Source organism: Pan paniscus, chromosome 10 (assembly GCF_029289425.2).
Source record: "Pan paniscus chromosome 10, NHGRI_mPanPan1-v2.0_pri, whole genome shotgun sequence".
Classification (NCBI taxonomy): Eukaryota; Metazoa; Chordata; class Mammalia; order Primates; family Hominidae; genus Pan; species Pan paniscus.
The window spans coordinates 6,802,953-6,821,926 of record NC_073259.2 but is presented as its reverse complement, the minus strand read 5'-3'; the positions used below and the strand labels follow the sequence as shown (position 1 = coordinate 6,821,926).

Sequence of the window (18,974 nt, the reverse complement as noted above, 5' to 3'; positions counted from 1 at the left end):
CAAGAAGTACCTTTTTCCGTTAATTCCAGCCAGTGTTTATGATAGTACAGGTCTTATATACAGCATACAGTTGAGCCTTGCTTTTTTTTTTTTTCTAATACATCCATTTTAGTATCTCTGTCCTTTACTTGGTGTGTTTGCTATATTTCATTTTGCCATAAATATTGATATGGTTGAATTTATGTCATTCATTTGTTGTTTCTGTTCTTTATTTGTTGTTCCTTTTCTGCCTTTATTGGTTGGATAAATGAAACAATTTTTAGCATTGCATTTTATTTCCTCTGTTAGCTCTTCAGGTGCTTTTTCTTTGTTTTTTTTTTTTGTGACAGTCTCGTTCTGTCGTCCAGGCTGGAGTGCAGTGGCGCCATCTTGGCTCACTGCAACCTCTGCCTCCCAGGTTCAAGCAATTCTCCTGCCTCAGAATCCCGAGTAGCTGGGATAACAGACACCCGCCACCACACCCGGCTAGTTTTTGTATTTTTAGTAGAGACAGGGGTTTCACCACGTTGGCCAAGCTGGTCTCAAACTCCTGACCTCAAGTGATCCGTGCGCCTTGGGCTCCCAAAGTGCTGGGATTACAGGCCTGAGCCATGGTGCCTGGCCGCTCTTCGGGGTTTTAAAAATTTTTGTTGTTATTATTTTGGTAGTTGCTCTACAGCTAACAACATGCACCTTATCAAAGTCTATTTAGATTAGAAATTGTACTACTTCACATCTAACACTTCGTAATCTTTCTTTCTCTCTTTCCTTTCTTCTTTTTTTTGTTAGAGACCAGGTTTTACTCTGTCAACCATGCTAGTGTGCAGTGGCACAAACAGAACTCAGCGTAAACTCAAAATCCTGGGCTCAAGTGATCCTCCAGTCTCAGCTTCCCAAAGCACTGGGATCACAGGCATGAGTCACCATGCCCAGTCAACAGTTCATATTTTCTACTTCACGAACGTAACAACCTTACAATTCTACCTCCTAATATTTTGGGATACTGTTGTCCCATCTTTCACTTTTACACATATTATAAATGCCAACTCATCATGTTATTTTTGCTTTAAATGGTTAGTTGTCTTTCAAGGGAATTCTGAGAAGAAAAAATACATTTTCTATATGTATCAACTGATTTACCATGTCTGTGTTTTTTTTTTTTGGTGGAGGGACAGGTCTCACTCTATCACCCAGGCTGGAGTACAGTGGTGTGATCTTGGCTCACTACAGCCTCCGTGTCCTGGGCCCAGGAATCCTCAGTCTCAGCCTCCCAAGTAATTGGAACAAGAGGTATGAGCCACCATCCTCAGCTAATTTTTTTTTTTTTTTTTAGAAACAGGGTTTCGTCATGTTGTCTAGGCTGGTCTCAGACTCCTGGACTCAAGTGATCCTCCCACCTTGGCCTCTCAAAGCGTTGAGATTACAGGCATGAGCCACAGTGCCCAGCCCATGTCCAGTGTTCTTCATTCCTTCCTGTAGATTCATGCTCCCGTCTGGATTCATTTCCCTTCAGCTTGAAGAACACTCATTAGCATTTCTTGTAGAGTGCTTTCTAGAGATGAATTCTTTTCATATTTGTTTATATGAAATTGTCTTTATTTAATCCTAGTTTTTAAAGGATCTTTTTCTTTGCTTACAGAATTTTAGGCTAATTTTTTTTTTTTTTTTCAGTACCCTGAAAGAAGTTCCATTGTCTTCGGGTCCTCACTGTTTCTGATAAGGACTCAGCTATCATAGTTTCCCTTTATGTGCTGTGCCTTTTTTCTTAGGCTGCTTTTATTTTTCTCTGCATATTTTGTTTCCAGCAACTGGACTATGATATTTCTAGTTGTGATTTTTTTATTTTTTGTATTTGTCCTGCTTGGTTTCACTTAGTTTCTGGGATTTGTAAATCAAAGATTCATGGTTTCAAATTAAATTATAGAAATATGTTGGCCATTTTTAAAAACTGTCTTTCATCTGCTTCATTCTCACTCTTTTATCCTTCTAGTGTTCCACATGTATGTTAACCCATTTGAAATTCTCCTACATTTCACTGAGGCTCTGTTCATTCAGTAAAAATCCTTTCACTCCCTGTTCTACAGATTGAATAATTTCAATTGATCTATTTTGAAGTTCACTGACTCTTTCTTTTGACAGCTCTAATTTGCCATTAAGACTATCCAATAGGCTGGGCACGGTGGCTGACGCCTGTAATGCCAGCACTTTGGGAGGCCAACCTGAGGTCGGGAGTTTGAGACCAGCCTGACCAACATGGAAAAACCTTGCCTCTACTAAAAATACAAAATTAGCTGGCTGTGGTGGCACATGCCTGTAATCCCAGCTACTCGGGAGGCTGAGGCAGGAGGATCGCTTGAACCCGGGAGGCGGAGGTTGCGGTGAGCCGAGATGGCGCCACTGCACTCCAGCCTGGGGGACAAGAGCGACACTCCATCTCAAAAAAAAAAAAAAAAAAGACTATCCAATAAATTTTTCATTTCTATTTCAATTATCAAATTTCCATTTTCATTTTATGATTATTACTTTTTTGAGATAGGGTCTCATTTTGTTGCCCAGGCCGGAGTATGCTGGCACAATCAAAGTTCACTGCAGCCTCAATCTCCCAGTCTCAAGCAATCCTCTCACCTCACCCTCCCAAGTAGTTGGGACTATAGGTGTGCACCACCACACCTGGCTGGTATTTAAAAACATTTTTGTAGAGACAAGTTCTCACTATGTCAAATTTCCATTTTAAAATACTTTTCCTTTCTCTGTTGAGATTTCCTATCTATTCCATCATCAACATGACATTTTTCTTTAATTCTTTAATGTATAAGGGTGAATTTAGTTTTTTTTTTTTTTTCTGTTAAACCAAATAGGACTCCTCAGAGGTGATTTCTACTGCATGCTCTTTTCTGCTCTATAGATCATATGTTCCTGATTCTTTGCATGTCTGGTAATTTTTAAAAGTTCAACATGGGATATATTGCAAATATCGTTAATTTCTTCTGAGGAGCAGTGATTTTTATTCTAGTACATATGTCAGTTAATAGTTGACTCCCTGAACTTGTATAGGTTTGGATTTAACCTTTGGTATGCTGATCTGCTGAAAGCTCAGGGTATTTCCCAGGCTTCTCTATCTCGGTGAGACTCATTGTCCAAATTTGGTCTACCCTGTAAGAATTAATTGGGGCCTTGTTTTACTAGTCTTAGCCTGGGTCTAGAGTAGGCCTTATATTAGAGCATGGTCCTTGTTCCTAAAACCTATCTTTTTTGTTATCTCAGCTAGATAACTGAAGTTAACAAGGATTTCTCCATGTTGACTGGCTTGGAACTCCAGATTCCCCATGGCTCTATCTCTAATATTACAATTCCACTCTCATTCTGTAGCATCTAATCTCTGGTAAGCCTTGGGCAGTCTCATTCAGTGAACACGTAGCCTAGTCCTCAGCCAGGAATCATGATACCTGGCTTCCAACTTCTCCTCAGTATACTGCTTGTATATGAATTACTTCCCTGATTTACACAGGACATTTACAACTACAGAATCAGGGGACCTCAGGTCATCTGGCCAAAGTCCACAATTTTTAAATCGATGGGGGACCTTTCGAATCTGAGTGAGAAAACTGCAGACCTGAAAAGCTAAGTGATTTCTCCAGGTACGAACACAAAAGCACAAATTGGATTTTCAGTTGTAAATGTCATGCTTTGCAAGCACATTCAGCTTTACCAACTTCAACGTGCTTTTTTTAAATCTCATTTGATCCGTACAACAACTTCATGAGGTGGGTCTAAGTATTACTATGCCTGCTTCACGGGTAAGCAAACTGGCCCAAAATGTAAGCAAATCCTTTGCTACACAGACCATCTGCTAATCCTCTTTCATTCAGTAACTTCTGGAAGAAAAGCTTATGATTAAATGGATAGATTACTATCTTTGACATCCATAGCTTGAGGGGAGTTTTACCTATTTGGAGAGTGAGTAGCTACCTATAAGGTACACTCTGGAGAACAATGAAAAAGATGGTCCTGAAAGGAAATTTAAAAAACAAAAAACATCAAAAATCCAAACAAAACCAAAAAAACCTGCCATACTGGTAAATTATATATCAGATTTTCTTCAACTGGGTATTGCAATTAGGTTAAGGCATCAGGTTACCTACCTACAATAATTAACCTTTTAAATGATTCATTTATATTTAACAAAAGGGATGAGGGTTGATCCTATACCTCCAACAGAGAAAAAAAGAAAAGATAAGGAAAAAGTAGGACAATAATCTCACTTCCTTCCTTTTGTGAAGAGTAGATGACAGACAGTCTTAATTTCATCCCTACACAGGTAAGCACATTTTTACACGTGAACCATATATTGATAGAGAGAAAGAATTTTGAAAGCTGAAAACAAGAGGGACTTTCGGAGCCTTTATCTGAAAAGTTTAGTTCTTTATTTGTTACTTAGACCTTATTCCAGCCACTTGAGGCTTTTTACATAAGAAAATGATTAGAAAGCATGGATTTTTTTTTAAACATGGTTTCTTCTATTTGGAAGTTATGTCTGATCTTAAAAAGCTAAAATGTGGAATAAGTTTAAAATTTAAAGAAGGAGAAAGGCAAAGAACATGTAGGGTTATTTGTAATTTATTCCAATTCAGGTCACAAGAAAGTAAAGAAATTTCTATAGGGTGGGCCGTATAAAAGCACTGAATATCAGGGCAGAAAAAAAGGGAGCAGAATGAGAGAGTTAAGCAAAACTGAGGAGGAGTCCCAAGGGATAGTTGATTGTAGATATAAACTTTGCTTCATAATTTTAACTAGTCCCAGACCCACCAATGCTATTTGTTTATAGCTATACTGTACAACATATTGTTTTCTTTTTCAAGTGTAAAATAATTTTATATTAATTTATGTGGGCTTCCTACATAACATTCAACCTCAGTATTCTAGCCCATTGTGAAAAATGCTTCCAAGTCCACTAAAAGTCCTTTATCATATGTCTACAGACTTAAAAAAAAATGGCTTTTGGTGGAAGTATAAATAAATATGGCTTTGTGAAGAGTAAACATGCTCTTATGTAACTCAGAATGCATTTTCATTTTTATTTCCCCCCCTAAATTGTTACTAGGATATAATTTGGTTAACTATTTACAATTTTGTGGTTAATTTGGAAAACCATGTCATAAATCCCTAATGAGATTTTTTTAGAATGTGAACAACCCCACAATTTTTTTTTTTTTTTTTTTTGAGACAGAGTTTCACTCTTGTTGCCCAGGCAGGAGTGCAATGGCATGATCTCGGCTCACTGCAACCTCCGCCTCCTGGGTTCAAGTGATTCTCCTGCCTCAGCCTCCTGAGTAGCTGGGTTTACAGGCACCCGCCATCACGCCTGGCTAATTTTTGTTGTTGTTGTTGTTGTTGTTGTTTGAGATGGAGTTTTGCTCTGTCGCCCAGGCTGGAGTGCAGTGGCACGATCTCGGCTCACTGCAAGCTCTGCCTCCTGGGTTGATGCCATTCTCCTGCCTCAGCCTCCCGAGTAGCTGGGACTACAGGCGCCCGCCACCACGCCTGGCTAATGTTTTGTATTTTTAGTAGAGACGGGGTTCACCGTGTTAGCCAGGATGGTCTCGATCTTCTGACCTCGTGATCTGCCCACCTCAGCCTCCCAAAGTGCTGGGATTATAGGCATGAGCCACCGTGCCCAGCCATGCCTGGCTAATTTTTTTTTTTTTTTGAGATGGAGTCTTGCTCTGTCACCCAGGCTGGAGTGCAATGGTGCAATCTCGGCTCACTGCAACCTCCGCCTTCCAGGTTCAAGTGATTCTCCTGCCTCAGCCTCCAGAGTAGCTGGGATTACAGTGTGCGCCACCACACCCAGCTAATTTTTGTACTTTTAGTAGAGACGAGGGTTCACCATGTTGGCCAGGATGGTCTCAAACTCCTGACCTTGTGATCCACCAGCCTCGGCCTCCCAAAGTGCTGGGATTACAGGCGTGAGCCACCACGTCCAGCCAATTTTTTATATTTTCAGTAGAGACGGGGTTTCACCATGTTGGCCAGGCTGGTCTAGAACTCCTGACCTCAGGTGATCCACCCGCCTCGGCCTCCCAAAGTGTTGGGATTACAGGTGTGAACCACCATGCCCGGCCTGTTAACAGCTCTCTTAATCACAATTGTACTCTACTTTTCTCTCCTAACAGTCAATAATTTTTTAAATGTCAGAATTTAGTACTGGACTCTTCTTAGGTACATATGAAAATTTATTCTCTGTTTGTGGGAGACCTTTTTTTGGCCAGAAAGCATCTCATGAGTATATAATTTAACACAGAGATATTTGGATTTCTCTGCCAGCTTTACTTGTTTCCAGAGAAGACCAGTCTTCTAAATATGTCTGTCTAGTCAGTTCAGGAGATTCTAATATTTTTCCTTTTTCACCTGTGTTGACATCATCTTTTAAATCATATTTATTTATTTTTTAAGCTCCCAATGAGTATAGTGATTTAACTTCTACTCGTTGGTTTCATTCTTTGAATGACTTACAACTAACTGCCTGCATATAGGAGGCTACCTATTGAATAGCTCTAAACTCTCAATGAAACCAAAGAGCTCTGCCACCCCTTCCCTGAACAAACCAGTTGTCAGGGCAGTCAAATTCACAGCTTAATAAAAATTTTATTAAAAATAAAAAATGGACTTGTAAAATTTATTCTGAATGCTAATGTAGGGTGGGCCTGCAGGAGGAGTTTGAATGCAGGGCAGTGTCGAATGAACTAGCTCATCTAGAATTCTTAACAGTGAACCTCATGACCTCAACTGATACTTAAAATTTATTACAGTTATTACAGTTGTTATTTTATTATTTTTCCCCTGCTCCGTTTTATCCTTTCTTTCTTAAGGGAAAAAGGCTAACATAAAAGTGGAATAAAAAAGTAATGGTTAACAAAACCACAGCATAAGGAAGAGAAGACCCATTGTGGGATCTGCCAATTAAAACGTTCCTTCTCTCCAGGGCTGGCTATAACCAACGCAAATGTTTCCAATGCACCACTGGCAGGCTACCAAGTGAACCGTTTTACGTCTCCCCAAACTTACGGTCACCATTTATCTGTAACAGACGCTCAAAAATTACATTAATATATGCTAGGAATGGAAAATAGCTATTAAATCATTTCTCTTGGCTTGATGAAGTCAGGATTATTCCAGAAAACAAAGCTATTCTAGTGCTTTGCTGAAGAATTTTCTATGCAAATGGGCCAACTACCTTTTCCTGAGGGAAGACTCTGTCTTATTCTAGCTCCAGAGTCACACATACGCATGTTTCAGTCTCCCTGCACACTTCATTCCCCTCATATTTCTGCCTCTCAAGTTCTCTAGGTAGACTAAGTCTTTTCACTTGTTCAATGATCAATAATTGAATAATTTAAACCTTTAAAATATGGTGGGTCCTGCAGTGACTACAGAGTGAAGAATCTAGTGTCACTGCCAACAGTCACAGGGAGGACTTTCCTTTCTCTACTTAAACCTGCAAGCTTTTTTCTGATGATGCTACTCGGAACTCTAACCTCTCTTAATTCTCCCCCTATGCCAATCCACTTCCGGCTTCACTTACACATTACTTCCAAGACATATCACTCATAATGCTTTTCTAAAAGGACAGAATCTCGTAGCCTTGCACTATAGCCCAAGAACGTGAAAGCACAGAGGACACCTCAACATTCTTGGGTTGCAGTCACAATATCACAATCATCATGTCCCATGAGAATACATGCTAAGGCATCATGGCAAGATTCTGTACAGCTCTATTATTCAGGTATTCAAAGTTTATTGATAGTTCAAAGTAGCAGAAAAGTAAACTGATGTCAGTTTAAAGCACTAGTTGGAGTGAAAAAATTTTATTTTAGGCCAAAGACAGACTGTGCATTTATGCAGAGAAGAAGTGAGCAAGGGTCATGTGAGAGAGAAGTGACAGCGAAAGGCTGCTGAGGCGGGGACTTGAAATCTGTGACAGAAAGAAGAATCTGGCCTTATGAAGGAGAAAAAACCTATCCTCTGAGACAGAAAAGAAGACAACAAAAATAAAGATAACTGCTGACAGAACGAGGGTAACTGAGGGATCCCAGGATAGACCTGGTTTCAGTAAAATAGCAGTAGGGCCTTTAGGTAAGGGGAAGGGCTAGGAATGGTAAATGAGAGGGTACAACTGGATTTTCAAAAGAGACATGTTTGTTTTAAACAGAAGGTCACTGAGAAGTAAAAGAAACATCTACTATGTATTAGCAGATGTATACATGCTTCACAACAGATTATGGTCTCAGCAACCTACAAAATGTGGGGGAAGCAGGAAAATGTGTATAGCAAAGCTCTGCTAAAAGTGACAATTTTCTAAAAATTGGCTTCCAGTGTGGCAAAATGGTAACTACTGAATCTTGGAGACAGGTATATGGGGGTTCATTCTCTCTACTTGTGTGTACCTTTGGAAATGTTTACAATAAAAAATGTGTTTAAAAATTGCCTAGTCTTCATACAACCTCAGAACCAACAGCCCTCTTCCCCAGTAAGCTCGCCATTTTGCCTGAACTTTCCAGAAGATTTTAGGAATTTCAGAGAGGTAATTACACACAGATATGTATAAGCCAGAGGATTTAGAAATCATTAAAGAGGAACCAAAAATATTTCTATTTGATCAGGATTTGTTCCACCTTTGACCAAATTTATTCTAGAGAGTGAGAAATACAAGTTAGCACTAAAATTAAGTAAGTGTATTGGGGTAAAACACAGAGCCAGAAGATAAATGCAGGGAGAAAAAGTATTTCCACTAAGCATATGCTTGAAGAATAAGACTACAAACACTTACTTCATCTCCAGAACTTCCTCTAAGTGTTTCCTTCTCTCTGCCCGAAGATTAGTCAAGTGAGTTTCCTTTTCTGCCAGAGACTGCTGGGTGGAGGACAGCTTTGCTTTCATGGATTCTAGTTCCTGCTTTACCTTCTCCATGGCCATCAGTAACTCCTCCACCTATCATAAATATGGGAAAGAGAACAACAGAGTATCTTGATCAGTCAGAGTCAGAGGACCTGGGTAACACGCAACTCCTGGGTCCAGAAAATTGAAGAGACACAGGAACACATTAAAAATTCTGTACTCTTTCTGGATCAGTTATGTGTATGTATATATCAAGAATCAATATAGCAGATAATAACATCCCTACAGTATAATTCTTTTCAGTTTAGGTCAGAAAGAACTTAATACATGCAAGGGCATACGAGTCATCAGTTTAAGAAGTTGCACGCTGCCACAGACAATACCTTTTAAGGAAGTTCTTTGGAAATGACCCAGAAATTTCCATGGAAATAATACAATACAAATATAAAAAAATATACAGAACGATTTTAGGAAATAAAAGACATAAACTTGACAAATAACAGATTTCCTGTATACATAGATGAATAATTTTTAGTCCTCTAAACTAAAATTTTCCTATTTACATCATTAAGAAGAATTTGTTTTTAAAGAAACTGCTAGAATTCAATCAGACAATTTCTTGCTCTAAATCCGGGTAGGTAGGGTTTCTTTTTTAAGGAAGGCAGAAAGGAAATATATCCCTATATACCTATATAACTATACAGGCATATATATACCTATATACTACATAGGCAGTGTATATATTATATATATATACTATATATTATATAGGCAGGAAGGAAATATATCCCTATATACCTATATAGTTGTATGTGTGTGTGTGTGTGTGTGTGTGTGTGTGTGTGTGTGTGTGTGTATACATACCAGATAGAAAGGAGACAGAATGCTTTAAAAATGACATGGGGAAAAAAAAAAAAGCCTTGACAGCAACAGACCTGAAAAACAACAAACAAAAAGCCACCAGAGAAGACAGACAAAATGCTAAAACATAAGGAAAAGAAACTAAGAGAGCAAGGTAAGTACTTTATCAGTAATTTCCACTTATTCCAGGTGGCTACCAAATCAGAATTATTTAAATAAACTTGTTCATTTTAATTCAGAAGCAAATGTAATCAAACAGCCAACTGCATCAATTACAAGAGTTTATGTTAGGTTGTTAATTGCCAAGAAATAATCTTGGTAATAACCAGTCTTTTCAGAAGTAAAAGGTAGAGCAGGTAGAGGTGGGGCATTTGCCATTCATTGACTCCTACATAAACCCCATTTGTGTGATGCTAAAACAGAGAAACCTGGAGTCAAAAATCAGCATGACAAATCAAAGTTGTTTCACTGGCCCTTGGAAATTAGTGCTTCCTGCCTAAGCAAAGTTTCCATGTTGATTGGTAACAGCTGTTAAACAATGATAGTAAGCAGATGCATTTAGTTTTTTTGGCACCTGAATTTTTTTATCCTTCCAGAAGTGAGCAAGTTAAATGTCTTCAGCTAACAGCATCCTCACAGTCCCAGTTGCCATAAGAATATATTGTTACGGCAGGGCGCTGTGGCTCATGCCTGTAATCTCAGCACTTTGGGAGGCCAAGGCCGGTGGATCACCTGAGGTCAGGAGTTCGAGACTAGCCTGGCCAACATGGCAAAACCCTGTCTCTACTAAACAAACAAACAAACAAAAAAGAGAATATATTGCTATGTAATATACTGGGATATGTATTCGCATATCTGCAAGCTTTACATGAACATATACCATTGATTCCATTTTATCAGTTTAATTCATGTAAAATTTTATCTAAAATTGGGTACAAATAATACACCAAGCTATGTTTTTATAACATAAAATCAGTAATGGATAAGAACCATTTATAGGAGCTCCAACAGATAAAGCATAGGATGTGTCCATCTTTTATAAACTTTAACAGATCTAAACAAAATCTTCCTCTTATCCTGTCTTTTGCCACTCCAGGCAACCAACATTGGCACTTTCTTACATAACTTGGACAGATATTTTACATATACACAAGCAAGCATGTACAAATAAACTATTCCTCCTCTTTCTACACAAATGGAAGCCCATTCTATACATACTCCTATGCATTTAAACATTTTGGGAAACTTTTTATTAAAATACAAAATAAACATAGAAAAATACACAAATAATAAATGTACAGCTTTAAGAATTTTCTGAGTGAACACACTATGTAATCAGCACATAAAACAATAAACTAAACATTACCGGTACCCCAGAAACTGCCGGCATATCCCCTTTCCAGATAAAGAGTAACTGGAGTAAAAGAGTATTCTGCCTTTTAACACTCTAGATTAATTTTGACTGCTTATTTTTAATTTATACAAATGAAATTATGTAGTATATAATTTTACAGATTTTTAAACTCAGTGTACTATCTATGAGATTCATCCAGGTTGCGTGATGCAGTTATCATAACTGTATGGTATGCCATTGTGTGAAAATACCATTTATTTAAAGCACTTGTGATAATGAGCAGTTCTTAATTTTAATGGAGTTTAATCAATTTTCTCCTTTATATTTCTTATATGCTCAGAGCTTTTCGCATACTGAATAAGATTTTCTCTACTTCAAGGTCATGAGAATATTCTTCTATCCTTTCTTATAAATTCTTTATTGTTTCATGTTTTCATTTACAATATATATGCAACTGATTTTTGCATACGTTGTAATGGTTAAAATTCATTTATATTTGTATGAAGATAGAAGAATTTCAAAAGTCATGGTTGGAAGAAACTTTCTACCTACTTTGCAAAAGATTATAGCTTTAAAGACTACTTATAAATTGTAGGAAAAAATGCAGGGTCCAGCCCTACCGGGCCTGTGGGTTTTCTCTTTGTGTGTGGAGATGAGAGATCGTAGAAATAAAGATACAAGACAAGAGGTAAGAGAAAAGACAGCTGGGCCCCGGGGGACCACTACCACCAAGATGAGGAGACCGGTAGTGGCCCCGAACGCTTGCACTCGCTGCTATTTATTGTATTCTAGGCAAGGGGGCAGGGTAAGAAGTGTGGGGCATCTCAAATGATTGATAGGGTCAAGCGAGTCACGTGTCCACTGGACAGGGGGCCTTTCCCTTTAATGTGATCGAGGCGGGGAGGAAGGACAGCATACGTCAGCATTTCCTATATGCACTTAACAGAAAGATCAAAAGACTTTAATACTTTTATTAATTCTGCTACTGCTAAGAGGGGGACCCAGGTGCACAGGCTGAACATGAAAGTGGACGAGGAGCGTGACCACTGAAGCACGTCACCACTGAAGCACAGCACCACAGACACACGTTTAGGCCTCTGGATGACTGCGGGCAGGCCCGGCTAACGTCAGGCCTCCCACCAGAGGTGGTGGAGCAGAGTGTTCTCTAACTCCCCCAGGGAAAGGGAGATTCCCTTTCCCGGTCTGCTAAGTAACAGGTGCCTTCGCAGGCACTGGCGCTGCCGCTAGACCAAGGAGCCCTCAAGCGGCCCTTATCCGGGGTGACAGAGGGCTCACGCTCGTCTTCTGGTCACTGCTCACAGTGTCCCTTCAGCTCCTAATTCTGTATGGCCTGGTATTTTCTTAGGTTATAATTATAGAACTGAGATGATTATAATAATAAAGAGTAACACTACAAGCTAATGATTTATACTATTCATACATAATCATATCTAAATCCTATTTCTAGTATAACTTTAATTATTCTAATTGTTTTCTTTATTATACTGGAACAGCTTGTGCCTTCGGTCTCCTGCCTCGGCACCTGGGTGGCTTGCCTCCCACAAAAGAATATTTAACAATGTTCTATATTACACATAACTACCTCAAATTTTATGAATAAGCAACGTAAAATACTGCATGCAAAAAACGGGGCCTCCCATATGCATGTATTTTAGAATCCAGTGCAAAGCAGCCATCTCTAGACTTACTACCCAGGAGCTCTGCAAGTGCGTTGCAGCTGTATCGCGCTGAATCTCCCACGAAAGGTCATTAGCATTCTTAGTGTTACTTATCCCTTACATGTCTTTATTTTTACCTCTAAGGTATATATGCCAAAATAAATCACTGATTATTTTCATCAGTTTACGAACTTCATATAAACAGCATTTACTTTCTTATTTCATCCAACATTATGCTTTTTTGATGTGTGGGGTTTTTTTTTTTGTTTGTTTTTTGTTTTTTGGGACAGAGCACTCACTGCAACCTCCGCCTCCCGGGTCCGAGTAGCTGGGACTACGGTGCCCGCCACCACGCTCGGCTAATTTTTTTGTATTTTTAGTAGAGATGGGGTTTCACTGTGTTAGGCTGGATGGTCTTGATCTCCAGACTTCGTTATCCTCCCGCCTTGGCCTCCCAAAGTGCTGGGATTACAGGCGTGAGCCACTGCGCATGGCCGATGCATTTTTTTTTTTTAAGGCTCACCGTATGTGAATATTCCAGAACCAAGAGCGAACACACACCTGTGTATTCACCTCCCAGAAGCCAAAAACAGTGACAGCTCAACAGCATTGACCGCACTACCACTAAACTGAACAGGCTCCTTAGAAAAATGACTGAGTCCAGATTTCAAGCAGGAAATTTATGAGATGAACTTTGTACATCTTGTGCTGGAAAAAGCAAGAGAAATAGGGATCATGGCAAAAGGACACAGAAACCCTGATACCAAAACCAGCCAGGAAGGAAGGGAAGGACTCAGGGAGGGAACTAATTGACTACAGAGGAATATCTCCTACACAGATGCAAAAATCCTCAACAAAATATTAGAAAACCGAACCCAACAACATGTAAAAATTGAGATTTATCCCAGGAATACAAAGGTGGTTTAACATACAAAAATGAACCAATGTAATTGGCCTGGTTTGAATATCTGTCCCCTCCAAACCTCATGTTGAAATTTGATTCCCAGTGTTGGAGGTGGGGTGCTTAGTGGGAGTTACGTGGGTCATGGGGTGGATCCCTCACGAATAAATTAATGCCCTTCCTCGGGGATGAATGAGTTCTCATTCTCTTAGTTCACTGAGAAAGAACTGGTTGTTAAAGAAGAGCATGGCACCGCCCCGTCTGTCTTGCCTCCTCTCTCACCATAAGATCTCTGCAAAAGCTGGCTCCGCTGCACCTTCCACCATAAGTAGAAACACCCTGAGGCCCAAACCAGGTACAGATACCAGTTCTTGAACTTTCAAGCCATCGTGAATCGTGAGCAAAAGAAACCTTTTTCTTTATAAATTACCTAGCCTAAGGTATTCCTTTATAGCAACACTAAATGGACTCAGGGCTACTGGATATCATATCAATAATACACTGTATTAATAGAATACAGGAAAAAAAACTCTATGATCAACTCAATCGATGGAGAAAAAGCATTTGACAAGTTCTAACATCCTTTCATGCCAAAACCACTCAACAAACTAGGAATGGAAGAGGACTTCCTCAACTGATAAAGGGCATCTATGAAAAACCCACAGGTAACATCATCCTTAATGATGAAAGGCGGAATGTTTTTCCTCTAGGATCAAGAACAAGACCAGAATGTCTACTATTATTATTTCAATTTAACATTGTACTAGACATAATAGCCAGGGATATGAGGCCACACAAAAAATTAAAAGGATCCACATTAGAAAGGAAGACATAAACTATGTTTAGTTTACAATGACATGCTCTTGCACACAGAATGATCCTAAGAAATCCACTAAAAATCACTTACAACGAATGAGCATTCAAATGTTGCAGGGCACAATAGCAATATACAAAAATTAACTGTATGTCCATACACAGCAATGAAAATGAAATTAAGAAAACAATTCCATTTAAAATAACATAAAAAAGAATGAAATATCTAGGCATAAATTTAACAAATGAAATGTAAGATGTATATACTGAAAATGACAAAACATTGTTGAAAGAAATGAAAGACTTAAATAAATGGAATATTTATGTTTATGGATGAAAGACTTAATATCGTTAAGATGGCCAATACTCTCCAGGTTCAACATAATCTATACTGATCTACAGGTTCAACATAATCTCTATGAAAATCTGAGCTGTTGTTTTTTTGCAGAAATTGACAAGCTGATTCTCAAATTCACATGGAAATAAAAAGGAGCCAGAATAGCCAAAAACATCTTGAAAAAGACAAAGCTGGAGGGCTACTCATACTTCAAAACACACTACAAAGCTTCTGGGTTGGTACTGGTTTAATGATGGACAAAGATATCGGTGGAAAAGAAATGAGAGTCCAGAAATAATCCTAACTTTCCAGGTCATAATTTTGACAGGGGTGCCACGCCAATTCAATGGGGAAAGAATATTCATTTGAACAAATGGTGCTTGGACAAATGCCCCAGTACTTCATACTTCTAATTTCTTCATGGCATTAACTTCCTGATGACACTGGGTCACTTGTCCTGTCTTATGTACCACATTCGGGATTCCACTGACTATTTCTTTTCTTTTTTTGTTTTGAGGCAGAGTCTCACTCTATCGCCCAGGCTGGAGTGCAATGGTGCAATCTTGGCTCACTGCAACCTTCACCTCCTAGGTTCAAGCGATTCTCGTGCCTTAGCCACCCCACCGCCAGCTAATTTTTGTATTTTTAGTAGAGACAGGGTTTTGCCATGTTAGCCAGGCTGGTCTTGAACTCCTGACCTCATGGGATCTGCCTGCCTTGGCCTCCCAAAGTGCTAGGATTATAGGTATGAGCCACCGCACCCAGCCTTTGTTGACTATTTCTTAATGGTGCCATTTAATCTGTTCCTCTTATCCTCATTTTTCTTGTAAACTGAAAGACTTAAAGGTGTTAAGTCTTCGTCAGATTTTGGTTCAGTATTTTTGGTCTTTTTGACAATAATATTTCGTAAGTAAGGCTGTGTAGTCATAGTATATCACATGAGATATATAACTGGTTGTCTTTCCCATTTTTAACAATAACATTGATTAGTGGGTTCAGGTGACAGCAGTATGATATAAATATTTTTATTTTAATTAATTAATTAATGTTTTTTTTTAGACAGTCTTGCTCTGTTGCCCAGGCTGGAGTGCAGTGGTGCGACCTCGGCTCACTGCAACCTCTGCCTCCTGGGTTCAAGCAATTCTCCTGTCTCAGCCCTCCAAGTAGCTGGGATTACAGGCACCCACGACCACACCAGGCTAATTTTTGTATTTTTGGTAGAGACAGGGTTTTGCCATGTTGGCCAGGCTGCTCTTGAACTCCTGACCTCAGGTGATCTGCCCACCTCGGCCTCCCAAAGTGCTGGGATTACACCCAGCACTGTGAGTCACCACACCCAGCCTGACAGAAATCATTATAAATGTATTAATTAATCTTTTGTCAAATTATTTAATCACCTAAATAATAATCAGTGAAGGTACACGTTTTATTTGTTTAGGAACCATTTATACTTCTTCTTCCTTCGAATTCCCAGCCACATCTATCCCCACCTTCCCACACAACACCAACAGCTTGCTTTTCTTAGTCTTGCTGATTTAAAGGAGTTATAAACATATTAATGAACATATATTCTAGATAACGACCCTTTATCAACTACGTGTGTAGCAAATTTATTCTTCCAGTTTATGGCTTTTTCTTTCCATTATACTGGTTTTTGATAATCAGAAATAAAGTTACATGCCACATAATGCTTTAGTCAACAATGGCCCACATATATGATGGTGGTCCCATCAGATTATAATGGAGCTGAAAAATTCCTATTGCCTAGTGATGCTGCTGCCATCACAGTGTTGTAGCACAATGCATTACTCACGTGTCTGTAGTGACACTGGTTAAACAAACCTACTGCACTGCCAGTTATATAAAAGCATGGCACATACAATCATGTACAATACGCAATGATAATGAACTGTTACTGGTTTATGTATTTATTGTACTATACTTATTACGTCAGAGTGTACTCCTTCTACTTATTTTAAGTTAATTGTAAACCAGCCTCAGGCAGGTCCTTCAGGAAGTATCCAGAAGGCACTGACATCCCAGGAAGATGACAGCTGCGTGTGTTATTGTCCCCGAATGCATTCCAGTGGGACAAGATCTGGAGGTGGAACATAGTGATACTGATGATCCTGACCCCGTGTTGGCATAGGCTAATGTGTGTGCTTATGTCTTAGTTTTGGGGAAAAAAGTTTTAAAAGGTCATAAAAAAGTAAATTTTTTTTTATAATAGAAAAAAGATTATATAAAGATATAAAGAAAAAATTTTTATATATTTGTACAGCAGTACAATATGTTTGTGTTTTAGGCTAAGTTATTAATTTGTGTTTTAGGCTAAGTTATTACTATAATACTATAATAAAAGTCAAAAAGCTTTAAAAATTTTTTGTTTTTGTTTTTTTTTTTTTGAGACAGAGTCTCGCTCTGTCGCCCAGGCTAGAGTGCAGTGGCGCAGCCTTGGCTCACTGCAACCTCCACCTCCCGGGTTCACACCATTCTCCTGCCTCAGCCTCCGGAGTAGCTGGGACTACAGGTGCCCGCCACCACACCCGGCTAATTTTTTGTATTTTTAGTAGAGACGGGGTTTCACCGTGTTAGCCAGGATGGTCTCGATCTCCTGACCTCGTGATCCACCCGCCTCGGCCTCCCAAAGTGCTAGGATTACAGGCGTGAGCCACCACGCCCAGCCTATTTTTAAGTTTATAAAAAAAAAAAGTAAGTGGCCGGGCATGGTGGCTCATGCCTGTAATCCCAGCACTTTGGGAGGCCGAGGCGGGTGGATTACGAGATCAGGAGATCGAGACCATCCTGGCTAACACAGTGAAACCCCGTCTCTACTGAAACATACAAAAAATTAGCTGGGCGTGGTGGTGGGCGCCTGTAGTCCCAGCTACTCGGGAGGCTGAGGCAGGAGAATGGCGTGAACCCAGGAGGCGGAGCTTGCAGTGAGCCGAGATCGTGCCACTGCACTCCAGCCTGGGTGACAGAGCCAGACACCGTCCCCCCACAAAAAAAAGAAAAAAAAGTAAGCTTAGTAAGCTAAGGTTAATTTATCATTGAAGGAAGAAAAACATTTAAAAAATAAGCATAGTGTAACCTAAGTGTTCAGTGTTTATAACGTCTACAATAGCGTATAGTAATATCCTAGGTCTTCACATTCACCCACCACTCACTCACTGACTCACCCAGAGCAAGTTCCAGTCCTGCAAGCTCCACTCATGCTGTTTCCCTAACAGATTATCTTTTAAACAATCTTTTCTATTGTACTTTTACTGTGCTTTTCTATGTTTAGATATGTTTGAATACTAGAACACTTACCTTTGTGCTACTACATTATTCAGTACCGTAATGCTTTCCACACGTTTGTAGCCCAGAAGCGAAAGGCTATACCGTATAGCCTAGGTGTGTAGTAGACTACAGCACTAGACTTGTGTAAGTTCGCTCTGTGATGTCTGCACAAGGAAGACTGCCGAAGAGTGAACTTCTCGGATGTAATTAAGTCTTTGTTGTTAAGGGCACGACTATACCATATATTAATATATTCAAATTTATCAGACATTTATTTTAGAATGTGTGACGTTTACATTCCATTTAACAAATCCTTTCTTATACTCAAAGTCGTATTTCCTACTTTTATACTGGTTTCATTGGTAGGCTAAATTAGTGGTCTCAATTATTCATTCCTTTATAGTAAAAATGTACATCTATATCCTTGCTAGGGGCTTATGATGGGCAAAGTACCCTGAGTACCTTTGGCTAGGCTACGTGACTTGCTTTGAGTAAAGAGATGTTTGCAGATCTGACAGAAGCTGAGGCTTACAGTCTGAGTGGCTGAGTTGCATTTCTACCATTGCCAGGAGAACAACATTTTGCATAGCTGCTGCCCCTCAGCTGGGCCCTAGAAGGAGCCATGTGGGTCAGAGCCACCCCAGTTAAAACCTAACTCAGAGCCAACCATGCTCACCCTCCATGTATGTGAACGAGAAATAAATGCTTGGTATTGTCTGTACCTTAGTCAGAATTCTCCAGAGAAACAGAGTGTATATGTGTAAATAAAGACTTATTATAAGAAACTGGCTCATGAATCACAAGATCTATAGGGTGAGCTGGCAAGCTGGAGACCCAGGAAAGCCAGTGGCATAGTTCCAACCCAAATCC

General features: G+C 39.4%; 1 protein-coding gene across 22 annotated transcripts in view; it reads right to left on the bottom strand.

Annotated features, from left to right (window-relative positions):
• Nucleotides 1–18,974, bottom strand: part of ERC1 (ELKS/RAB6-interacting/CAST family member 1) — a 535,420-nt gene that overhangs the window by 203,480 nt on the left and 312,966 nt on the right. For all 22 annotated transcript variants that reach the window (XM_055095228.2, XM_055095230.2, XM_055095233.2 and 19 more), the window contains one exon: nt 8,807–8,967. In XM_055095228.2, coding sequence (XP_054951203.1) covers nt 8,807–8,967 — 161 coding nt within the window. The remainder of the gene's footprint in view (nt 1–8,806; nt 8,968–18,974) is intronic.